At 35.7% G+C, this 27,185-nt stretch overlaps 1 protein-coding gene and 1 long non-coding RNA gene across 2 annotated transcripts in view; both read right to left on the bottom strand.

Annotated features, from left to right (window-relative positions):
- Positions 1-1,129: 1,129 nt before the first annotated feature.
- LOC132123390 (uncharacterized) lies at positions 1,130-3,138 on the bottom strand. The gene is made up of 2 exons (XR_009426507.1): positions 2,520-3,138; positions 1,130-2,481 (listed from the first exon to the last, which is right to left on the bottom strand). It is a non-coding gene; the product is annotated as an uncharacterized LOC132123390 (long non-coding RNA).
- Positions 3,139-5,306: 2,168 nt separating this feature from the next.
- LOC132123389 (metabotropic glutamate receptor 5-like) overlaps positions 5,307-27,185 on the bottom strand; it is a 43,381-nt gene continuing 21,502 nt past the window's right edge. The window contains exons 4-9 of the mRNA XM_059533973.1: positions 13,796-14,031; positions 12,456-12,702; positions 12,113-12,281; positions 10,218-10,344; positions 7,893-8,832; positions 5,307-6,839 (exon numbers count right to left, since the gene is read on the bottom strand). Coding sequence (XP_059389956.1) covers positions 5,879-6,839; positions 7,893-8,832; positions 10,218-10,344; positions 12,113-12,281; positions 12,456-12,702; positions 13,796-14,031 — 2,680 coding nt within the window. The 3' untranslated portion in view covers positions 5,307-5,878. The remainder of the gene's footprint in view (positions 6,840-7,892; positions 8,833-10,217; positions 10,345-12,112; positions 12,282-12,455; positions 12,703-13,795; positions 14,032-27,185) is intronic.

Raw genomic sequence — 27,185 nt, 5'->3', positions numbered from 1 at the left:
GAGTATTTGACAATTTAAGTGCAATAAGACATGAAAGAGAACTTAATTTAGTACTTAATTTAGTATGACAACTGCTTTCTGTGTGTTCAGAAAACCATATACATATACTGTATCTGTAATATATACCATATATAAGTTTAAACGGATATTGGTTTAAAAATGCATGATTTCAGCGCAATAGACGTGATAATCAAAACCTTAAAAAAATACAAATGTTTTGTTTTGGAAGAGTATTTGACGAACGAGCTGTAAAGGCTTAAAACACATCTCTTCCATCTTTATTTGACCCTCTAACTTTAACACTCACTATTCTAATTCTATTCTTTAAAAAAATCGAACTACCTTTCTAATCTTTTTATATTCTATTTTTTCATTAATTATGCAATTGTATGTGTGTGTGTAAAGACCTCTAACACTAGCTTGCTCTATTCTTTTTTTATTCTATCTGTTTTCTTTATATTATATTATTTAAAATCTCATGCTAGGTGTACTGTGTTAACCTAACTGAGACTTTTTATAACACTTATATATCATTGCTCTTTTTGTTGTTTTTGATTGCTTCCACTGTCCTCATCTGTAAGTCGCTTTGGATAAAAGCGTCTGCTAAATGAATAAATGTAAATGTAAATATAAAGGCTCCACCCTATTCTGGAAAAGGGGGCGGGGAGCAGCAGCTAATTTGCATTTAAAGAGACAGGCATGTTTCTGCTTCAACTCAAAATGGCCATTTTCTAAATTATATAATGAATTATCGAGTATTTTGAGCTGAAACTTCACAAACACTTTCTGGGGACACCTGAGATTTATATTACATCTTGTAAAAAGGGGCATAATATGTCCCCCTTAAAAAAAATTATGTCAACTGGAAGAATGTGAACTTATTTATAAGTATAAATTAACTATTATTATGAATTAATAATGTGCAGTATATTTGAACAACATTTATTAACTTTATTGGAACCTTGTTACCAACTATATAGACATTTAAAAAATAAAATAGATAAAATGGAAAAAACGTTCAACACCATGAGTATACTAAAACGTATATATTTACTGTGTATATATATGTGTGTGTGTGTGTGTGTGTGTGTAAGTTGCCTCAACAAAGTAATTCATTCTCAAAGACAGGTGGATTTATTCCATGTTTTTAATAATGACTGAAAAGATTTCATACCACACCACAACGGTTTCCATGTCAAGAAAATTGAAAATGTTTTTATACAGCCGTAAGCATTTTCTCACATTTTTATTTTCCCCACAAAACTGCAAGAAACTGGAATATCAACAAATGTTAACAAAAGTCATCTGCAGTACCACGTCAATGATGATCAACATCCTACAGAATCTCTACATCAGAGAATCAGCAAACACAAGTCCCAATATATATAGCTATACATATAGATATAACAAAAATAGAACCGATCACTTGAGAGTAAAGAATTATACACAAAAAGATGTTAGCACTTGAGATGGAGTCACAGAGTTGGTTTCGTCCTTCGGCTACAAACTTGTGCGAGACATTCAGAACAGATATGTTCTGTAGCCCAAATGCTAAATGATTGCATTTCACCACTAATAAAAGATCCCATGTACTCCAGCAAGCATGATAATGTAGCAAAATGTAAACATCAATGTGAGTCTACTATAGGCAGCAACATTGACATTCCACCCAGAGCTCCTACATATGCACCAAATGTATCTGTCATGTTCATAAACCCACTTAATGAAGAGCTTGCAAACAGAAATAGAGAAAAAGGAGAGATCGCCTTCCAGGGGCAGATTTATTAATATTTCACAGGATCTTTCAAGCATCATGTTTTTGATCTCGCGAATGAAATTTAAGCCTTTCCTGACAAACCGCATCTGCTTCCTAATGTACCGCAATAAATCTGAATAATCTCTCCGGCTGTTCCTGTGTACCTGTAGCAAAAACAATAAAGCTTATTACCAAATGACATGCATGTTATAGATCATCTGGAAATCACACAGATAAATGATTCAATATATGACCCTGATATATATTAGAAAAGTAAACAAAGAGAAAGATGAATTACATTGACCACAGTATTTTCTCTGAGGAAATAGCCATTTAGCAAAACTGTGTGACGAGATTTTAAAACCATATTCCTCTGATCATCTTGATGTTTGATACATAGAAAACACAATTGCACTTTCTATTACAATAGCAGTCCATGAATTAAACACTGTTCTAACCAGGCACAATGTGACAAGTTTCCTACGACAAACAGTTGTCGGCTCACACTGATCTGCTGCACAATCTCAGAAGGTATTTTTTCCTAGAATACTGAGTTTAGATCTCGCAATTCTGACTTTATTGTCGGAATACTGAGTTAAGATCTCGAAATTCTGACTTTATTGTCGGAATACTGAATTTACATCTCACAATTCTGACTTTATGGTTGGAATACTGAGTTTAGATCTCACAATTCTGACTTTATGGTTGGAATACTGAGTTTAGATCTTTCAATTCTGACTTTATTGGTTTACTGAGTTTAGACCTCACAATTCTGACTTTACTGTTGGAATACTGAGTTTAGATCTCGCAATTCTGACTTTATTGGTTTACTGAGTTTAGGTCTCACAATTCTGACTTTATGGTTGGAATACTGAGTTTATATCTCGCAATTCTGACTTTATTGTCGGAATACTGAGTTTACATCTCGCAATTCTGACTTTATTGTCGGAATACTGACTTTAGATCTAGCAATTCTGACTTTATTGTCGGAATACTGAGTTTAGATCTCACAATACTGACTTTATGGTAAACTGTTGGAATACTGAGTTTAGATCTAGCAATTCTGACTTTATTGTCGGAATACTGAGTTTAGATCTAGCAATTCTGACTTTATTGTCGGAATACTGAGTTTAGATCTTGCAATTCTGACTTTGTTGGTTTACTGAGTTTATATCTTACAATTCTGACTTTACTGTTGGAATACTGAGTTTAGATCTAGCAATTCTGACTTTATTGTCGGAATAATGAGTTTAGATCTCACAATTATGATTTTGTTTCTCAGACTTCTGAGTTTACATCTTATAATTCTGATCTTCTTGTTGAAATTCTGAGTTTATATCTCAGATTTCTGAGTCTTCATCTCAGAATTCAGTTTTTAGATCTCTTGTGAGCTATCATCAAAGAACTGTGAGAAAAAAAGTCATAATAAGAAATAAGTGTTAATATTTTATCGTGTTGTGCCTGGTTAGGAGGCTGTCTACACTGGAAGTGACCAACATGATTTATCATCATATACTACTTATTATAATGATACTATTGCTACAACAATAGTCAACTGGATTTAATGTAATTGTAGGTACTTATTTAAACAACAAACAAAATTCATAAAACAGTGTTAATTCAAATGCACAATATTTTGAAACAGAATTTTATGTCAGGTTAATGGGGGTTATAAAGTGTGCAGATTTCAGTGTAGACCGATTTGATTTTAATGCGAGCAATCTAGTTTTGATGCTTTTCTGATCTAGACGCAGCCTAAATCCCTGAAATAGGATGCAAGAGTAGTTCTCATTCACAGAAAGAAGTTTCAGAATGATTAAAAAACTTGATGTGGCACAAATATCGCCTAAAGCCGATGTGCTTTGTATATGCGTATGGTTTGTATTGCTTTGAGTCCCAAAGTCTGGTATATTTATAATATATATTTATAATATATAAAAAGAATACTCATCACCATAAAAACTATTCATATTATTATTTTACGAAAAACACACATTTCGTCCCATCACCCTCCCCTCCCCCCTTTGGCACTAAAAGCTCTATTAAGATAAATATTACTTGTAAATCTCACTTTTTTGTTTTTCATATAATTGCTTAACACTTGAATAGCCTCACATTCATCTAAGCATGTTCTGTACACAAGGGAATGATACAAAAAATCATCTTTAGACTCGTAAAATCTTCTGGTATTCCATCCTTGTGTAATCCATGTAAGATTACTGCTATTGTTCAGGTTTGACTATAAATCACTGTTAAAACTTTACTAGACTTGTTGCTCTGCGCATGCCCTTGATATTTACACAATTAATAGGAACGATAAATCAAAATGATTAGAATGGCTTCATGGTGAACTTATAACTCACATTCTTTATGATTCAAAACCTAATAGATAGAATAGAACAACGAAAGAATGATAGAACCAAAGAGATAGATAGATAGATAGATAGATAGATAGATAGATAGATAGATAGATAGATAGATAGATAGATAGATAGATAGATAGATAGATAGATAGATAGATAGATAGATAGATAGATAGATAGATAGATAGATAGATAGATAGATAGATAGAGCTTCAGGAAAATAAACTGTTTAGATACATCTTTAAGATTACATAAAAAAGCCCTTCTGCTAGAGAAAAGTATTATTTGATTAAGGACAACATGAAACACCATTTGCAGCCCATTATACTTCTGTAATGTGGCATAATTTGTACATAATTTCAGAGGTGGAGCAAGTTATTTCTCTTTGGAATAACATATTAATTGTTTAAAATAACACCAGGAATGTGTATTAAGAAAGTAAACATGGTGCATTTTCGTTCCATGTTGACTGGACCAAAATGTTGTTCACTGAGTGATTTTATTTGATGCAGCTCAATGATGAACCACAGTGAACTAGTTTGTTAGGGGTGATTGGACTTCTTCCACTACCATGTAATTACTATGGTATTCTTAGAAGTAACTTGGAGTGTCATGGTATTACCATCATCTGGTACCATCATTGTATCATGGTACCACAATGATTTGGGAAGGAGATTGGTAACACAATAAAAATAAATAAATAAATAACATTCAGATGAATCTCATGAAGTCATGTTCAGGTTAAATTTCAAAACCCACATTTGCAAATACATCTATAAAATTGAAAAAAATCTATTATTTATTATAAATCAATAAACCTTCAAATAAAATAAAATATAGCATATTTTAAGATAATTGTAGTTTTCATGTATTTTTAAATGTTGACCCAATATTCAAATTTAAATAATATAATAATAATATAGATAAAAAATGATTACAATAAAAAATAACAAATTGTCCTAAAATAAATTTAGTTTTTGCTATATGCATATATAATTTTTTTAATGTATTTATTTATTTATGAATGAATGAATGATATATAATCTTGACAGCTTCCATGAGATTCACCAATATATTAGTTCCTGAAAAAGGCAGGTAGAAAAATGGGAAAAAACTGGAAGAACAAGGTGAAAAAAGAGAATAAGGAGAAAATCATGGACAATGACTGATGTGTCTGAGTATCGGTCTCTCTCACGCTGTCCTGTGGTACATCAAACAAAGCACTTTGTTCAAAGATTGCGTTTAAATCTCAGAAAGCATCGGAGACTTCACCTCGCACTCTTCAATTATTACAGTGCACTAGCAGTCGCATACGAGTGTATGAGCTAAAGATTACTCAACATGTAATTATACAGACTTTTCCCTTTGCTGCCGTGCCTTTTCCCAGCCCTTAATAATCTCATTGTTTGATGATGAACGTAGCAAAATAGCTTGTAATGTCCGTGTATGGGAACGTCCCAGGTTGGGTTTTCGTCCACCTCCGTCCTGTTGGGGGCACAACAACATACTGTAGTCATCATAAAAACAGCACTAATTAGATGAAAGCCATGTTTGTTTAAGGCCACTACCAAAATAGACCAACGGAACGCCAACTAGATGAAACGATTAGACACCGTTTTGATTCAACTGCAGGTCTGATGCTGGAGATATTCCTCCACAGGGCCCTGTTTTGCATTGGTCCGAAGGTGAGAACATGTAAACACACACACTCAAGCCATCTCCGCCGGAGTGAATTACATCATTCTTCCATCTGTCGTCCTCATAACGAAGACGAACTCTGGCTGTAGTGTCGGAGCACCAGGCAATCATATTTTGGGATGGGCGGAAGAGCGGACATTTCGGTATCAGAAGAGGGAGAACTCGGCGAGCCGCTGCCCGACCCGACGGAGTCCCTGAAGGGGGAGGGCGGAGTCAACGCTAGCAGTTCCTCAAGTTCCTGCTGATTGGGCGGCGACTCCAGAGCTGAGGACACGCCCCCCATTAGCTCCTTCCCACTTGTCGTGGGCGAGGTTTTGAGTCGTGAAGAACCAGAAAGTGGGCAGGGAGGGGTGGGGCGATTTACGTTCCCTCCCACGTTAGACTCCACCGGTGGGAGGGGCTGGATCTCAGCATAGGTCATCATGGTGGTCGGCATGGAAATCTCTCGGGACAGGCGGTAGGGCGGAGCGGAGCAGGGCTCCACAGGTTGAGCATGTGCGGACGCGCTGGTGGACAAACCCACAGGGCTCCCTGGAGGAGAGTTGGAGAGCATCATGCTATTGAGTTCGCTGATGTTAGCAGTGAAGCGGTTCACCACGCAGCTAATCTGCTCCATCAAAGAGCCCTGCGACGCACTTCCACCATTGCTGCCACGGTGTGGAGGCTGACACATGTACGTAGAGACACTCATGACCTGGGAGTTGGTGGCGCAGGCGCTCTGTGATAAAGCGATGCTTGCTCTCTGGGTCACAGTGCTGATCGGTGAGGGTGTGTGGGGCCGGTAGGTGATGGGGTAGCGCTCCTCCACTTCGGTGACCTCGTAGAGCATCTTGGTGTTACTGTTGTCGGTGTTGATGTCGCTGCCTCCGCAGTAGCGTCCCTCAGACGTTTTGGAGAAAGGTTTGATCACGGCCGTCTGGTTGCTTTCACGCTTCTTAATGTGGAAGGATAGACGCTGCCACAGGTGGCCACCTTTGGAACTGCACTCATTCTGGGCCCACGTCACCGACTTCCCATTAGAGCTGAAACAGCATTTAAAATAATATATTCAGTTAAAATGATTGCAAAATTACTCCAGTGCAAATAACATCACTATTTCTGTTCATATCTAAATCCAGGTTTTGCTGTGCTTGTTTGTAAAGCTTCACAAATTGTCCAAACATGTACATAATAATAATAATAATTATAATTTACAAAAATATTACACAAATTTTACATTCACTGTAAAATAAAAAAGTATCTATCTATCTATCTATCTATCTATCTATCTATCTATCTATCTATCTATCAGGGCACAACATTTTTGGGAAAAAAATGATAATTGTGATTTTTCTGATAAAAATTGCGATCATGGTTTAAAACACTGTTTTAAAAAAGCTCCAAGCATGCTGTGCTTCATTCACAAAAAATAATAATAATAATAATAATAAAAATGATGTTAAAAAAAGCCTCAATAACAATAATAATAGTAATAACTATTATCATTATAAAAATATTAACCAAAACAGGAACTATTATAATATTTCCCTGCAAATTAAAAGAAAAAAAAGTATTTAAGAAAGATTTTACAGTAATTATTTTATTAAGCATACAAATGTAAAATGACTAAACTAATACTTATGGTTCTATTTATCTATGCGTTATGTAGCATATGTGAACACATATATTTTGTGGTAAACACTCCGGCAGTGTGAGCAGACACACTGAATACATTCATTCCTATAATCACAGGTCTTCTAAGGTAAACACTCTCTTTTTATGGATGTCAATAACTTAACAGCTCCATCATTACCGCACAAAAAGACGTGCGCTCAGTGTTATGACAACAGCAGAGCGACAGAACCGAAGCATAAAACCTGAACTTAACAAAATTTAACACTATTTATTTCGTGCTATGAATGCATGGAAGTTTCCTTTAGGAAATGCAAATCTAGACTCTCAGAAAAAAGGTACAAAAGCTGTCACTAGAGGCAGTATCCTTTCAAAAGATACACCTTTGTACATTATTTACCCCTAAAGGATGTTTATTAGTAAAAGGTACCTTTTGAATACTATATGTGCACAATTCAACACACCTGAGTGTCTCTCCCGACGATCCTCGTCTCTTCCATAGATTGACCAGGCTGCTGGACCGGCTGGCCGCGGATGATGATTTTCCATCTCCCACATGCATGCGCACCACTGTTGACGTAGTAAATGCGCTGCGGACGTTCCTCTCTGGTTTAGCCAGGATAATGTAAACCTTCGGCACGAACATGCAGCCCAGAGCCACAGTGGCGCTCAGGCTGACGGAGAAGCACATGGTGATGGTCTTATAGTTCGAGCCAAAGTAAATGGGCACGAAGGCCAGCCAGATAATGCAGGTGGTGTACATGGTAAAAGCGATGTACTTCGCTTCATTAAAATTGGCGGGAACGTTGCGCGTCTTGAAGGCGTAGAATGTGCAGCTCATGATGAGGAGGCCGTTGTAGCCCAGCGGCGCCACCACGCCTAAGTTGGTGGTGTTGCAGATGAGGTTGACCTCGCGGATGGAGGGATAGTCGTGGATGACGTCAGGAGGCTCCATCATGAAGAGCGCCACGATGATGCCCAGCTGCAGGAGGATCAGTAGGAAAGCGATCACCAGCTGGGCGCAGGCGCTCATGAAACGAGGCTTCTTGGTGCAGATTTTCTTCTTGCTGCCGGCCAGGATCCGAGCAATGCGATTGGTCTTGGTGACGAGGGCTGAGTAGCTCATGGCGGGTGATAAGCCGATGCCCAGCCGCTGCAGGTAGCAGTAGATGACGTGAGGTTTGGCTATAAGACAGAAGGTGCACAGGTAGCCCAGACAGATGCCTGCCAGAATGATGTAGCACAGCTCGCGACTGGACGACTTCACCACCGGAGTGTCACGGTAAATGATGAAGACAGAGGTGACAAAGAACGTGGCCATCAGGCCCAAGCAAGAGAAGACCACGGCTGCGATGGGCTCAGGGTCACCCCACCTTAAATACTTCACTGGGATGGGGTCACATCCTGAAACAAAGGAAGAAAATAAGAATTAGTGGTGCTTGTAAGATTTTTTCCAAATACTCGTGATTACTGGATAAGGATTTAATTTTTAAAAATATATATATACAGTGGTGTGCAAAAATCTAAGGCCACTAGTATTTTCACCAACCAAAAATGGTTTTAAGTCTGTTATTTCTATATTTTGCTGTAGTGTGTCAGTAGGAAATATCAGTTTATATTTCCATAAATAATTTTTGCCATTAATTGGAACAATCTAGTCAGTGCTCCACACAGAGATCTGATCTGATCATCATCAGTCTGTCTGGAGTAACATGAAGATACAGAACAAACTGAGACAGACTCAATCCAGAAGAACTGTGACAATGTCTCAAAGACACATAAAATGTTTAAAGTTTTTGTTATAATCAATAAAATAAATATGAAAATAACTTAAATTTTCTAAAATGTTAAGGATTAAAAAAATTTTTTTTATAGAGATTGCACTTAAAATGAGCAATTTCTATTGGACAAAATATACATTTTAGAAAGCAAACATTTAAAAATTTTATTGTAAAAAAAACAGACTTTACAAATAAATAGAAAATGTATATGTACTGTAAATATTTTCTAAAATCTTATATATTATATATATGTATGTATATATGTAACATTTCATAAATAGAATATTTATCTTGTGACATCGTAACAATCTATATAAATATCTTCTATAAAAATGTTATACTCTTAAAAATTAGGCCCTGGAAATTGAAAAAGTATATATTGACTAACTATTATCATTTGAGTGTGGCGAAAAAAAACCCAACATCATGGAAGAGGGTGTTGCAGTGTACAGTACTTGATAATATTGGCTGTATGATTCTTTCTTTCTATCTGATTGTATAAATATTCGCTAATAAAATGTGTGGGCTGATGACAGAGACAGATTTGATCATTTCAGCTCAGACGGTTTTGATGCTGTTAACCTTTTAACTCAATGAGTGTGTGTATTCGCTTTTCCCTGAAATGATTTATTGAAATGCATTTGCTTTCTACAGCACACATATCTCTCTTTATTTCCTTCTCTTTCTATTATTGGCAATGTAAGAGAGATGCAATCATGCACTTTGCAAATAACTTGTTTTGGTCGTGATTGGAGATCTGACACTCCATGAAATGTTAGATTTGTATTTGAGTATCGGTGTGTGGCCGGAGCTCCAGCACTTTACAGAATTAGATGTACTAAACTGGACATGAATAGAGACGGATAAAACGTGTCGTTGAACCCTCAGTGTAATACAAACACAGGCAGTGAACGCAGGAGAATCGGGGTCAGACGGATCTGTGTCATCTTTCTGATCTTTACGCTGCAGTCTTTATCCGTCGGTGGGTTGATGTGTTTGTGGACTCACCAGTGAGGTCATTGGTGGGCCATGATCCAAGCTCACACGCGCGACACGTGTACTCGTCAAAAACAAACTCGTTCTCCTTACAGGGAGTGCATGTCCAACAGCAGCTGACCTCTCCTTTACGGATCACCTGCGGACGAGATAATCACATCAGGATATAAAACAGCTTCTCAGCTGCAGGGTTGTGACACAGAAAGGTGGCAGTGAGGAAAAACACTAAATAGTAAATTTATGATTTTATGTCAGTTTATGCTTTGGAGTCATGGAAAAGTAGATATATTAAGTATAAAACAATTACTGTAAAAAAAAAACAACAACAAAAAATCTTTATAATATTTAAAAAATATATAACTTATAATATTCTACTTATAATATTTTAGAAAAACTCAATTTTTGTAGTGTTTATTAACTAAAATGTTTTTTTTTCTAAAATATTATACATATTATATAAATTATATTATATTGCATAATTTTAATTGAAAGATTAAATATTTAAGAAAATAAATAAATATATTAAATAAATATAAAGCAAGTATAAACATTAGATTTACTTTTATATCATGTTTTAACTTAATTTTATTAACTTATTTTTATTTGTTGGTTTTTCTTATGATTCACCAGATGATAATAGTAAGTCAATTTATATTTAAATTTATCGAAAAGTAGATAAATTATGTATATAAAACACTTACTGTAAACATAAACTGAATTTACAAAAAAAAAAAAACATTTCCTCATATTATTTTAAATATATAGCTTGTAATATTCTGCTTATAATATTTCAGAAAAAAATAAACTTTTGCAGTGTTTATTTACTAAATTTTTTTCTTTTCTAAAATATATAAATTATACAATATTGCATAATTTTAATTAAAAGATTAAATATTTCAGAAGAAAATACATTAAATAAATATAAATATAAATAAACATAAAATGTGATTTGCTTTTATATCATGTTCTGCCTATGATTCACAAGTTAATTTATGCTTTACAGTTGTGATGTTCCAGGTCATGTTAAAGTGGATAAATTGTGTAAAAAAATATTTTATTATATAATACTATAAAAATCTGAAGAAATTATTTCCTTATAATATTAAAAATATATAACTTATAATATTTTAGAAAATCAATATATAATTTTTTTTGTAGTATATACTTGTGTAGTAAATATAAATATTATATTTACTTTTAGAATGTTTATTTACTTTTAAAATAGCTTTTTAAAATTGTAAGTATATTGTAAATAATACTGAATGTATAATATTGTAAATTACATTATATTGGATAAAATTAATGAAAATAATAATAATATAAATACAGTTACATTTTTTATTTTATGTTTTATATTATTTTTAAACTTCTTTTGTTGTTGACATGAAACAACAAAAAGTGGTTCTTAACTAGTTTTACTAGTACTCTGGACATCAAGGGGTGACACGATATAAGCAAGTTTTGTTGAAGAAAGTAGTCATTTTTACATGAACGTTGATATTTCTGGATTCTAAATGCACTGAATTACACCAGTGTCAACATTTATGGATTGTACAATAGGCCCTTGTCCTAAAAAACACTGAATAAAACTGCACAAGGTAAAGAAAAGATTCCAGATCCAGATTACATGAAATACAGGTCCACGTGCAACAAACATGACTGGAAAAACTGGTATGCATGATGCATTAAACCATCAAAATTCATTTAGACATCAAAGATCCATGCTTTTAATTTTACAGTCACCACTTGATTGTCACTGTAAAATGTGCCCTGAAGCCAAACCAGTTGAATCCAGTCGGATTTAACTTGTTACTCCAATATATTAATCAACAAAAACACAATTATTAAGCATTATTAATCACTACACATCACTATTGGGGTAAATAAGCAGCTCGCTGTCTCCTGACCTTGATTTGACCTTTATCGCAGGGTTCACTGCACACTGATTTAATAATGTCGTCTTTGTTGGGCCAGATCTCGTCGTCATTGATCTGCAGTCCGCTGTTGTCCCAGCTCCCCACGTTCGTGTAGTCGAAGTAATCTTTCCCCATCTTCTTAAAGTTCATGATCACGTAACTATGAACACAGTTAGTAGCATCGATTTAGTGCACTGAAATGAAGATGAATGGAAATTAAGGATGGATTCATCAGTCTAATGATGCATTGATCCATTCATTGACTAAGTGACTGTTTGATTGATTGGCAGATTGATTATCTTATTTATTAAATTGGATTGGATGGGTCTGGTACCTCCCAGGTGAATCTCCGTTCTCGTCAAAATAAATGTGTTCCCCGGACACTCCAGAGAAGTTGGTCTTCATGAGGAACTCGAGGAGCTTTGCACCATCGATGGGCCACATGGCATCACACAGTCCCACCATACCAGGACACAGAGCTTTCTGCATGTTGTGGAGGCCGTAGGCCATGCTATAGATGGCATTAATCACGAACCCCATCTTGGTGTCCTGTGCGTACTGCTGACGCAGAGAATCCCGCTCTGAGAGAGAAGGAGGAGGAGGAAATTGGGATTAATGATTGGGATGGATTATATTCACAGCGTTAAACTACTTGACACAAGCTGATTTGTTCATGCTGCTTACGCAGCCAATGAGCAGCTTGCTGCTTTACATTTAGATGGTTTCCTGAAATCCTCCACCTTCCCCAGCTCCACCTGTATAGATCTGCTAAGGGTTATAATATGCTACTTGTGCACCGAATCGGCAAATTTATTGGCAGTAGCTACTTGATTTACAGCAGCAGCAAAAATCTAATAAGGTTCGAAATTTTTGGTCGCATATGCTCCCGAAATGTAATATGCATGACCCCAAAATACATTTGGGAGCATTTGTGCGAGTTTGGTATATTAATAATAAATAATATCCCCAAATTACAAATGCCATATGTATTCATTCAAATTGTCTCGCAAATTAAAAGAAATGGAAGAGAGAAAACAAAAACAACAACAAACTACTCCACAAAGAGTATTTTATCGCTTATTATTTTATAACTTGGATAAGTGATTCATTCCATCAAATAGATTCGACTGTTCTTGAAAAGGCTAAATGTTTGTGTATTAGACTGTGTTTGTGATTATGAACTGCGCTTGGAAGTCTTGCTTTCACAGCAAATTTTATTTCATGTAGAAGTGTCTGATCCCCTCGGCACACACTGATTGAAATTTTCAGTTTTGAACCGACATTAAAGCAACATCTCTGTCCAAACTGTTGCTTTCTGTCTGTCTGCTCATGCGGGTTTATATGCAAACAGTTCTGATTCCTGTTTCAGAGGTTGTTCTTTGTTCTGTTTATTTTTAATGGGATCATTTGAAAAAGTTTCTTTGAACTCAAGCAGAAGCTCAGATAAATGGAGCCAATGAAAGACAGCGAGACTAATGGAAGGTGTGATATCTGAAGAAGAAGTCTGGATGAAAGAACAAAATCATGTTTCTGTCTGCGACAGAGAGGATTTGCTTTTCTTTGACTACTGTTCTTCTTCTCAAACGGCTAAACGTCAACGAGGGAGCACATGAGCACACAAATGGAGACTTCAGACAGGTTCATTTGAATTGTTTTAATGCTGTGGTCACTTACTCCCGCAGGTGCGGTTGTATTTGTTGTTCTCCTGCGGGTGTCCCTTCAGCCGGCAGTGGAAGCGGTGCTGCCAGAACTCAGGGAACCAGGGATTTCTCAGGTTGTTTTCGGGACGTAGTTTCAGGTAATAATCATCAAACCACTTCACGTCTGGGGACTGCAGCTTTATGGTGATCCCGCCGGCGGCCTCGCGCACGTACCCATCAGTGACGTCGTAGCGGTCCGCCCAGCCGTCACTGAGAAGGAGAGAACCAATCAGTGTGCAAAGTCATAAGGCAGCATCACATGCATCCTTTTTAGAGAACTACAGCATGCAATACAACAAGATCAGTGGGAAAAATCCATCCAAGATGACAAATAAAATAAAAAATGTTGATTATTTATTATATGAATGTGTATTATGACACACAAAAGTAAAACAAATATAAAATATAATAACTCCAAAGATAATTAAAATAAAAAAATATTCAATATAAAATATAATAATTTTAAATAAATAATAATAATATTAAATAAAATAAATAAACAGCATAAAATACATCAATATTAATAATAATAATTTCAGTAATGATAAAGACATAGAAATATATAGAATTAATTCTGTTATTATTAATTTCTAATAATGCAACAATTTCAGTGGGAATCATCCGTCCAACATGACAGATAAAGAGAAAAATGTTGATTATCAATGCACTTATAAATTATTCAGTGAAACGAAATTAAAAGACATTTTCTTGTATAATTTCTTTTATATTTTCATATATATATATATATATATATATATATATATATATATATATATATATATATATATATATATATATATATATATATATATATACATATATATACATATATATATATATATACATATATATACATATATATATACATATATATATATATATATATATATATATATATACATATAATTTATATGCTTATTAGCAACATGATAACAGCATTTCAAGTTAGTCACTTGTGAGATTAAATAAAATTAAGGGTGTTGCCTTAGAAGGTGGTTCCCTATGTAGGCAGCAGACAGCAAGGCTATGTTTTGGAACTGAGCCTCTCTCTCTCTTTGTCTCTCTCTCTCTCTCTCTCTGTGTGTGTGTGTGTGTGTGTGTGTGTGTGTGATTTTGGCAGCATCAGGCTGAAACATTCGGTTCAGCAGCGTGAAGCCTTCCCGTAACGTACACTGATACATTTGGACAAATTAAATAGTTTTGATACAAAGTAGATACAAATTGCCAATTAAATGAACACCCGCACACAAATGACTCATTATTTTTCTCTGCCTGCAATGCCAGTTTCCCCAGTAACCATGACAACTAGAGGCATTTTTAAAAGACTGATAATTGTTCATGTGAAAATCTCACATGCATCTGTATGTAAGTGTGTGTGTGTGTGTGTGTGTGTGTGTGTGTGTGTGTGTGTGTGTGTGTGTGTGTGTGTGTGTGTGTGTGTGAAATACTGAATCATACAGATCATACACCACTGAATCATTTCTATGATATCTATGCACTAAATTACACATTAAGACTAGAAGTGATTTATGAGTTTATATGTTATATAAAATGTCAAAGTTGCACACATTTAATAATTAAAAGATTGTGTATATATGATTTTGTAGCCAAATCCTAATGACCTTAAAACAAATATAATAATTTCAAGTTAATTAAAAATAAAATACAAATGATAAGAAATCATAAAAATAATAATACAAAAGTAAATAAATAAACAGCATGAACATTTTTTTATATTAATAATAAAAAATCAATCAAGAAAATAAAAATTGACATAAATTATATTGTTTAAAGTATGTCAAATTAATGTATTATTAATATAAAATGATAAAAAATAAAAACACATTAAAAACAAAATTTATTTTTTAAAATACAGACATATTATTTTGTTTAAAATGTGAATGTATTATTTATTTTATAATAAATTGTATATATAGAAAATCCCAAATGAATTACATTAAAATAATTAAAAATCAAATAAATAAATAAACTAAATTGAATATAACAATATATAATAATATATCATATTAATATTATAATTATATTTAATACATAATCATACAGTATTGAATTATTTATTTCACTAAACCACACAAGAAGACTGACTATGGGTGATTTATGAGTTCATATGTCAAAGTTGCAAGTTTGTGCATGTATGATTTTATAGCTTAATCCTAATGGGCATCAGAACTGAAATGTTCTTCATAGGCAGCATCTCAAGCACCAAACAAATAGAGGAAGGCAGCTCACTAGGGTTTGTTACAGAGCTTGTGTGTGTGTGTTTGCGAACTCAATTACATCCTTGCCGACAGGTCAGCTGGAGAAATCAACCCGGGGTTAAACTTAATACAAAACACAGACATCAAATCACGTTGCTTCACAACACACACTTCAGTCGGGACAGAGAAGGACAGTCACCTCGGTAATGAAACTAGTGCAAATGAGCACACACACACACACACACACACACACACTCACACACACACTCAGGGTGCAGATGGCATCATTGTGGGCAAACTCATCTGACACCCTGTGTGCTTGTGTGGAGGGACTGATGACCTCACAGCTGGCTGCGACGTGATTGGCTGAGACTGTAGCCATGGCGGCAGCATCCGAGTGGGTGCTTATGGGGGATTCCAAGGAAAATGATATACTGTGTGTTTGTGTGTTAAAGGATCACTTTAATGTTTCAGTATCAGCTTAATCTCAGATGTTTCTCCTAAATTGCATTAGGATAAATAAAATAAAAAAATAAATGCAAAAAAATAAATTGATGGAATAGATTTTTTTTTAGATACTTTGGTCTCTGAGTAGAATTGTTCATACTGAGATCTCAGACTTTTGATCGCGGACTAAAGTATAAACCTTGAAGCCTTTGCAGCTCACCTACAGTATATTTAACATGCAAGAGCAATAGAGAGCAATGACACTAGACTGTGCTGAGAAATATAATACTGTTAAATGATGCAAATATATTAATTTGTAATTAGCAGCCCTAAAACACTAAAATGAAAACAAAAACTAAATAAATTAAAACTAGAAAACGCCATACAACTAAACTGAAACAATGAGAGAGCAAAACCTATCAAAAACTAAATCTAAGACAAACTGAAAACAAAATAAATACCAAACACAAACTGAATTAAAACCGTAAAACTAAAAAAAAAAAAGAAACTATGAAAACTATAATAAACTAAAAAGGCAAATTAAAAATAAAATAGAAATGAATGTCATAAAACTAAACTGAAACAATTATAGAGATAGTGTTTATTTACAAAATAAAATACTAAAAGTGTAAAACTAAAATAAAAAAAATGATAGTAAGAAAACAGTAATTAAAAAAATACTGTAGTATTTAAAAAAAATTCTTAAAAGCATGGGATTTGAACAGAAGTCAATTATTAAAAAAAAACAAAAAACTGATCAACTCCCAACATATTACATAGGCAATCCATAAAACAATAAGAAACTGTTTCAGTCAACCAGAGTTTAAAACAGAAATAAAAGCATTAACAGCCACAGCTGCATGCAGATCAACAATCTTCTTCAACAATGTGTACGGTGTTCTCCGTTCAGGTCCAACACTACCAACCAGACTTAGCAAACTCTCAGAGTGTCAATTTTATCATTTCATTTGTCTCTGTGCAGAACTTTAACAAATAAAACATTTCGTACAGACACAAAGGAATTAGCCTTTTCTAAATATACAATGCATTGTACTATCCTTAAAATCTAGGAGGATCCTAAGCGATGGAAAAAGATAATTTTCATTGAGTTGAACAGAACCATTACAATACAGATGCAGCAAAGTACGATCAGAGTCTGTTAAATCTTCTCTCCACTTATTGAGTAACAATGTGATTGCAAGAGTGGAGTGCACCTTTAAATGAGGCAAAGAGATGGGATTATTATCCATGTTTGTATCTGTAAACTGTATTACATGTCTTAAAGTCACTTAATTAGACAAACTAAACTTCTTGATTAGACTAGGACCCATCTGTACGACTGGCTCTTAAAGCAACCAGGACATTAAATCATGATATCCATCTCCTCCCATTTGAACACTTTCCACACTTCCACCAGTCCACCATGAAAAGCTCCATTAGAGTTGAATAGTTTTCAGTCCATTAAGTTCTGCTCAGTCCCAGTCCACCCAACTGATTCGAAATAATGCATGTTTGCGGTCTCCACACCAGAAACCTCTGTATGAACTGGAATCGAAAAGTTACTCCTCTATTACTCTGGTGGATCAAACCTTGTCCTCCTTCACCCCTCGGCAAATATAGTATACTCTGAGGTGTCCCAAACTAAATCAACAAAAAGCAACTGAACCTTTCACAGCAATTCCTTCCAGTGGAGGATCGACACATGTCAGGCGATAAAGTGGATGAAATCAAATTATTAATAACAAGAACATGACCTCTCTAAGACATTCTTGGTGAAATCCACTTCCATTTGGCTATAGACTTTTTACCTTCTCAAGGACATTATCCTAGTTTTTAAGTACACATACACACACAAGTCTTCATTTTTTTGATAAAACCAGGAGTAAAACCAATAGAAATCAGTCTTTGCTATAACTGATCTGAGACGGAGTGAGACAGAGGGCAGCTGACGCCGCTGTCACATCCCAAGGTGAAGGATTAAACAAGCTCTGACCAACAACACAGTTCATCATCCAAACACACGCTCGCCTGGAACAAGTGCTGCGTAGCAAAGATAACTGAACCGTGACCGTACACAAACACTAACAGAATGTGTCCGGTCGTCATCAGAGGGGCACAAATGCCATTTCAGTGCCAACTTCCTCTCTTCGCCAAAGCTTTTCTGTCCCCAGAGCCATTACAGCTTCCCACAATGCTCTCTGACAAACCAGCCTTGCGAAGAACTGTTATTTGCAGCGGATTATTGACTCCTGAGATGTGTGACCTAATGAATCGCGCACAATAACACCACGGGTGTGTTTAGAAAAATGTAAACAGGATCAATTCTGAGTTCATGCCGAATGCAGAACGCATTCACTTTCAGCTCGGATCGTTAATCACATCTCTGTCAGGTTTTCCCGAAGGGAACGAGCTTTAATCTCTTCCTCGTGCTTCTCCATTCAGCTCTGAATCTGAACTTTCCAGCAGTCGAAAACTGAAAATCTCTCAGACTCTCGGCATCTTCCTGCAGACATCGCTGTCTCATCGTCTCCATCAGAACAAGCCCATCCCCGTGGAGACGAGGAGACAGATCGCCATGGCGATAGAACTATCACTGTTTGATAAATCTGACAGCAACTTTTGCTATTTTTCGACTTCATTTCTCTTTCTCTTATGGAGTGCCTCATACAGGTCACACCTGTGCTTTCTGCGCCTGAGAGACTGATTGTTTGTGTGTTTAAAGCTGAGCACAATGTCAGTCTTTATTAATGCATTGGGTGTGTTTGAGCAGGTGTTTAAAAATGAGACGAGCCTCATCAATCAAACTCCCATCACTGAAGAAACATTAATACACACACACACAAACACATATACAAATATAATATATTATTATATATTATATAGTGTTCTCACATCGATATCACCTTTAAATTTAGTAAAATGTAATAGATTTATTAAAATTTAAAGCAATTTACACACACACACACACACACACCCATACAGTCTATTGCATTGCAAAACAACAAAATCACAGCCAAAAAAAAATATATATATATATATATGATGATTAATATTCATATTTTCCATATTATTATACAATTTTAGCCCAATGAGATTTCAGTGTGGGGCGGAGCTACTCTGTGTGCCACAACAGAACTAGAAAGAAAGTGATTATGAAACTTCCTGCTGTTTTTCCATTCTAACCATAGTTTCAACTAAAACACCATAATTACTACAGTTATTGCTCATGTGAAATTAGAATAAATTAACATGGCATCATCTTCCAAAAGTGTAAAAATTTTGTTTGTTTGAAAAACCAAGTTACCAAAGTTTTTTTTGCAATATTAACAATAATAAATCACTAGTATTTTGGCCGAAGAAATGCTTACCATGGTATTGACATTTACATTACATTTACATGCATTCATTTAGAAGATTCATTTATGCAAAGTGACAAATGAGAAACCTATCAAGCAATTTGTCACAAAAGGTTCAATTAAATTCCTTTAGAGGGGTCAGTTCAAAACCAAATGGTAATTAATAATTAAATGAAAGGTACAATAGAGAATATAATCACGGCTAATAGATGGGAAGAACAACAGCCCGATGCTTACTGCTTGCTTACTTGCTGAAGAATTTCTTTCACAAAGACTAAACTCAAAATTGTAAGACACACACATACTTATGTAATTTTTGACTTAGTTGTAAGAATCTAGTGAAAGAGCTTACAGCGTGTGTGTGTGTGTGTTATGAAAGGCTCTTTACAACAGACCTCTCATACTTCATACAAGCGCCACACATGTGGGCGTCTGCTCTTCAACATGCAGACCTCAAAAAGCCTCTGTGTGAGTGGGTGTGTATAAAGAGCTTCCTGTTCGCCACGGTGGGATTAAATATCTTATATTTATTAATAAATGCAGATAAGCATCATCTACCTGTGAACATGATTGACTCATTTACCCCTGTGTTTGGATCGAGTCTGTATTTACTGGGTTTGTGTTCTGTTTATTTCCATTGGTGCCATCAGGAAAGGAGATGAACAGGCAGACGGATATGGTCTGGACTCATTTATTTGCGAAGGATCATATCTATCCTTGCTTTCACACAGCTGTGCCCCAAAAACTCATCCACTGCTCCATGACAAAGACCATTATAGAAAACACTCACTCTCTGCTTCGCTCTCAGTAGTTAAAAAAAAAACAACAACAACAAATGTGATCTTTTTAAATCTTGAGTGTTTATCGAGTAGCGAGATCAAATGTAGAGCAAATTAAGATTTTACATAAGTCTCCTGCATCTCAAATATTTCTCCGGAGAAAATTACCTGACTAATCTCACATGTAACTGTGCTAGAGTTTCAAAAGAGGAACATTTAGTGGTTAACCAATATATAGCAAAGACAGTCATATTGGCCGATATTTGGCATTTTTTATTGTCATCGGCCTGTAAGTTTTTCTGTTCAGCTACATCCCAAGTGTGGAACTTCTAGCATTTCAGAAAGGAAACAATTAGTGGATGACCGATATATAGCCGATATATCGGCCGATATTTGGTGATTTTATCGGCACCAGCCAGTAAGTTTTTCTGTTTGGCCACACCTCATGTGAGGCTTCTCTAGAGTTTCAGAAAAGAAACAATTAGTGATTAACTGATATATAGTCAAGGCCAATTTATCGGCCGATATTAAAATTTTTTTATTTATCGGCATTGGCCAATACATTTTTCAGTTTTTCAGCCAATATATTGGCTGACATTTGGAAATTTATATTTACTGGCAATGGCCAATAAGTTTTTCTGTTCTGGCTGATGTGGCTAAATTGGGACCTTTATTTTGACAACACTGAAAATACAGGGCTTGAGGGCCTTCTCATCGTTTTCCATTTCTGTTTCATTTCAGCAATTAATATGACATTTTATGAAATTAATATATATGTGTGTGTGTGTGTGTGTGTGTGTGTGTATGTGTGTGTGTATTACATTCATTTAAGCTCAGAGGAATAAAGAAAGTAGTTCTGGTTAGGAACAAAATGATGACAGAACTTTCATTATCGATGGATGAACTATCGCTTTAAAGGTGCAGTGCTCAATTTTTCAGGGTCAAAATACTGTCTCTGACCCCCAATGAATATGAAGAGAGATCTGTAAATAAGTCAATGTTGTAACACTGTGTGGCTTTAAAAATGTACCTACCCCAAACTTTTGAATGCCACAGTACATGAATATTAAATAATCAAGATTGGAATCGAACCTGAGTGCTTCGCTAGTGTTGCTGCCATGACAACAAGAAAAACACGCCAAGGTTTTACAGCAAACATGTGCTGATCAGCATGAGGTGACGGAACTCAGAGGACGTTAAAGAAATCACACACACACACACACATGCAGACGGGTCACAGGAGGACAGCGTCAGCATCTGCCAGTGTCTTTCCATCAGATCCGTCTCTCCGCTCTGACAGTTACGACCTCCAAATGAATTGTGTTGTGACTGTTCTGCCCAGATCAGACCAGATATGCTCTCATCTCCTCTCTGCTCTCCTGTCATGTGTAAAATGTTGTGACGGCTGTAGATGAAGTGACATCTTCAGATGGGCTGATAATTGGATGCCAAATGACAGAAACAGGCAAGAGAGAAAGCAAGAGGGTAACATCAACATGAAACAACATTCGCAACTCGTTTTACTTTCCAATGCTAACGTTTATTTTATAATGTTAATTTATAACGTTTTTTAAATGAATCTTTATTCCCTATTTTTGCTGTGACAGTTATTACATTAGGAGGAATCATAATTAGCAAGATTTTAGGTTAACTGAAAATGTTTTTCCAAATTATAAATGACATTTCCCAGGTCAAAAATTCAATTTTTTTGTCCTTGTAGTAATACAGATCAATAAGACCAGAAACATGTATTAAGAAGTTAAAGGGTTAGTTTAGCCAAAAATGAAAATTATGTCATTATTGACTCACCCTCATGTCGTTCCAAACCCGTAAGACCTCTGTTCATCTTCGGAACACAGTTTAAGATAATTTAGATTTAGTCCGAGAGCTCTCAGTCCCTCCATTGAAGCTGTGTGTACGGTCTACTGTCCATGTCCAGAAAGGTAAGAAAAACATCATCAAAGTAGTCCATGTGACATCAGAGGGTCAGTTAGAATTTTTTGAAGCATCGAAAATACATTTTGGTCCAAAAATAACAAAAACTACGACTTGTTGTGAGCGCGTTCACTGCAGTGTAGTGATATCCGGTTCCCGAACGAATCACTCGATGTAACCGGATCTTTTTGAAACAGTTCACCAAATTGAACTGAATCGTTTGAAACGGTTCTCGTCTCCAATAAGCATTAATCCACAAATTACTTAAGCTGTTAACTTTTTTAACGTGGCTGACACTCCCTCTGAGTTCAAACAAACCAATATCCCCGAGTAATGCATGTACTCAAACAGTACACTGACTGAACTGCTGTGAAGAGAGCACTGAAGATGAACAACGAGCCAGATAATGAATGAAAGATTGACTCGTTCTCGAGACATGAACCGTTTCTGTCAGATTTGAGAACCAAGGAGCTGATGATACTGCGCATGTGTGATTCAGCGTGAAGCAGAAAAACGATTCAGTTCGATTTTGGTGAACTAGTTCAAGAAGATCCGGTTACATCGAATGATTCGTTCGCTAACCGGATATAAGACAATGCTGAATAAAGTCATCATTTTTGGACCAAAATATATTTTCGATGCTTCAAGAAATTCTAACTGACCCTCTGATGTCACATGGACTACTTTGAAGATGTTTTTATTACCTTTCTGGACAGGAGACCTGGAGTTACAATGGAGGGACTGAGAGCTCTCGGACTAAATCTAAAATATCTTAAACTGTGTTCCGAAGATGAACGGAGGTCTTACAGGTGTGGAATGACATGAGGGTGAGTTATTAATGACATAATTTTCATTTTTGGGTGAACTATCCCTTTAAATTGGGTCCGCTTTAATCTCACGTTGGCTTTGAAGGACAGAGTAAGTGCAGCATGAAGGGTTTTGTGGTAAACAGGGTTTGTGAAGGTGTCAGAAGAGATGAAAAGTAAATAGTGAACTAGAGATTTCTGTGGACTTTCCATCCGTTTACGTCAGGCCATGATGGGGGATCGTCAAGCATTCAGATAGAGAGAGCAGAAAATAGAGCGCAATTACTACAGCCAGTCAAAACACTGGCCACAGCTGTCCTTCACACAGCACACATGCTAAAACAACACTGAACATACAGAGCAGGAGCTTAGCTAACCTGACGATCATCACTAAACACAGGATTTCAGTCAAATGATTTGAGTTTCTGATTCTTTCATTTTAGCAACCAAAAATAAATATTGTGGCTGCGATTGTAAATGTGATTGAAAAACAGGTTTACTGCTTTTCTGTATTTCGCACAAATTAAAAAGAAAAATGTAAAAAATTACAAAACAAAAAAATAAAGAAATATTGATAATGTATTATTTTAATGAAAAACAAAAAATGATATTTAAGAAAAATAATATAGTAATAATAATTTTATTTTACATTACAATTATAAAAATAGAATACTAATATTCTTAATTTCTTCATTTATTTTGACGGAAAAACTGCAGGGAACGTTTATTGTTAATAAGTGGACTTCTTTTCCAGTGCTTTCTGAGGCATTTTTTTAGCTTGACAGCCCTAGTCCACACACATTCATTGTATAAAGTCGAGCAGTGTGAGCATTCAGCTAAACATATCATATTCCACAGAAGAAAGAAAGAAAGTTTGGAATAAGAATAAATGACAGAATTTCATTTTTTGTGAACTATCCCTTTAAATATGGGTTTAGTTTTGAAACGTATTTGAGTTATACTCTCACTTTGTGTTCATCTTTTTATTTTTGGTCTTAAAAAACGTCAGGCTAAGTGGTATGTGTGTGTGTTTTAGACTTGCTGCAGATCAGATCCATGAGGTCAAAACCTCATGCTGTGTCCATCTGCATACATACACACACACACACACACACACACACACACACACACACAGACAGTGAAATCTGACAGGACAGAAAAACAGACCCATTCACATAAGATTGATGGATATACACACACATACACATTCTTAAGTTTGTCAGACAGTTTACCAGAGGGTGCTGGCAATCATAGGACGGCTTTACACACACACACACACACACACACACACACACGACTGACCCACAGGGTTTCTCACATTGAAATGTTCCTGTCTTTTTGATTGGCAGGTCAGGAAACTTTTGAGACTGTGGAAACTCAAGCAATCACTCAACACTTACAGACGTTTTCTCTCTCTGTCTGTATCCTTCCATTACAGCCTTAAACAAACACCTTTTTCAACGGTAAAACTGTACTCTTTCGCATTTAAAGCATTAGGAAGTCTCATTTAAATGAATCAGCAAATGTTTCAGTTCAAAAACTGATTCTCAGAATTTTAGGTATCAGTGTTATTAAACCAAAACTAAAATTATTACAAACCTTTTTTTGTAAATTGTATTAAATACACGAAATCCTTGCACAAACATTTCAATTAAAAATGTAACTGAAAATAAAATGTTGCACTAAAATGATTAAAATCAAACAAACGAAATACCTAATTAACTAAAAAAAGATTTTAAAAACACTCAAATTATAAATAAATAAAAATCACTCAAAATGAATGACGTGAAAACTCAACGAATCAAAATAAAAGCTATTCAAAATAATAACAAGTATAATACCATGTAAATAACACAGATCTATCTATCTGTCTATACAGTATGTATATATTGCATTTTTATTTCATAATTTTTTATGAAATATTATTAACAACACCCTAATTAAATTCATTTAAAAATCCACACTTTCCGATATATATATATATATATATTATACATATAAATTATAAAATGTATCATTATTATTTATCTCAATTAGGGAATTTTATATAACGTAAAATATTTCATAATATTTTGTTCAAATATTTTTTGCTGTTAGGTTGTGTAGTTAATGTTAGATTATGAGGAGCATGAGAAGCAGCTTCACCAACACTGATTAAACACCATAAAACGTGTTTCTCTTTCTTCCCAGGTTTACTCTGAGCAGCTGGACCTGTGTCTGTGAGAGTGTGTGGTACTTCATCAGTGAGAATCCTGGAGGCAAAACGAGATATTCATGGTAATTCCAGAGGCCTGGCTTTAAACCCTCTCTCCGCCTGTTCACATCCCTCTCTGACTAAATCTGAGGCTGGCGGGAGGCGGTGGTGTTGGTACGGGTGACAATTCTGTTGCTATGGCAACAAGCCGTGGAAGGGTATAGGTTCTGATTTCGTTCCGGAAAAGAATAGTTGTGTCAACTGCACCAAACACACACACACACACACACTTGGAGCATCATTAATCAGTTGGCGCTTGGTCTGTGGGGTAAAAGCTTTGGGCAGGACAGGGCTAATGCATGTCATGCAGGCCGTAGAGATCACTGTTGTGAGAGTTCAGTGAGACGGGTCCATTGTTGCATCTCTGTAAACCCTACAAGACGCTTGCGGCGGGAACGAGGAGAGGGCAGATGTGCGAGCCGCTCGTGATGGGCTGGTGTGTGCTAGATCCTCCAGCAAGAGCGTAAGAGGATCTGGGATATTCCTACTTTCACATGTTTGTAATCCTACAAGCCCCATCCACGAAACCACATTGGTTGTGCCAAGCCTGTGTAGAATGCCACATGACATACTATGAGCAATTAAACCAATATAAAGAGTGCATGTTCTGTGCGGACAGCAGCGCCAAACAGAATAGTACAAAGGACTATATTTTTTATTTTCTACAGTAAAGAAAAAGTGTCTCCACAATGCTAAGGTGTCCTGAGTGGTTGCCAGGACATTGCTAAGGTATTTTGGGTGGTTGTTAGGGCATTGCTATGGTTGTGTGAATGTGTTAGTGTTCTAGGATGTTCTGGGTGGTTGCTAGGGCGTTGCTAAGCTGTTTTGCATGTTGCTAGGGCTTTACTAAGTCATGTCAAATGACATTTGACTATATAACTATAACACATATTGATTCAAAGCAGTTTCACAGTAATAATACAGTGTTCTGGGTGGTTGCTAGGGCATTACTAAGGTATTCTAGTTGGTTGCTAGGGCGTTTCTCAGGTATTCTAGTTGGTTGCTAGCACTGAGCTCCCGCTGATCACGTGGGGCTCACGTCTCCGAAATCAGCGAAACACATTTATAAATAGGCGCTGTCTTTATAAATAAACCACAGATTTGAGTTTTAAACAACTACATTCTCGTCTGAAATACTTATAAAACTACATTTCATGACACAATAACAGTAATATTTTGAAAATTAACTGGATAAATGGTGGTTGAAATCACAATGCTGCGTGAACTCAACCAATCAGCATGTTTAGCGCCCAAGTCCCACCCCGAAAGTTCCGGAACTTTGAAAAAGTACTGCCTCGCTAGCAGGGACTTTCTGAGGGGCATTTTTTTACCTGGAACTTTATTCAGATCCTGGTTCCTGCGGTGGAAACACACCAAGTAACGGCCCAAAGTCCCTAGTTCCTGGGTAAAGTTCCAGCGGTGGAAACAGGGCTTAAGGTGTTCTGGGTGGCTACGAAGGTTTTAAAGTATTCTGGTTAGTTGCTAGGGTGTTACTTAAGTCTCTGTGATTTTCTGATGACTGAATTTACTAAGACATTCTTGGTAGATGCTAGGGTGTTCTTTTTTTT

The sequence above is a fragment of the Carassius carassius genome, chromosome 41, assembly GCF_963082965.1.
Source record: "Carassius carassius chromosome 41, fCarCar2.1, whole genome shotgun sequence".
NCBI classification, from domain to species: domain Eukaryota; kingdom Metazoa; phylum Chordata; class Actinopteri; order Cypriniformes; family Cyprinidae; genus Carassius; species Carassius carassius.
Note: the sequence above shows the minus strand (reverse complement) of the source record. Positions and strands in the feature narration are given on the sequence as shown.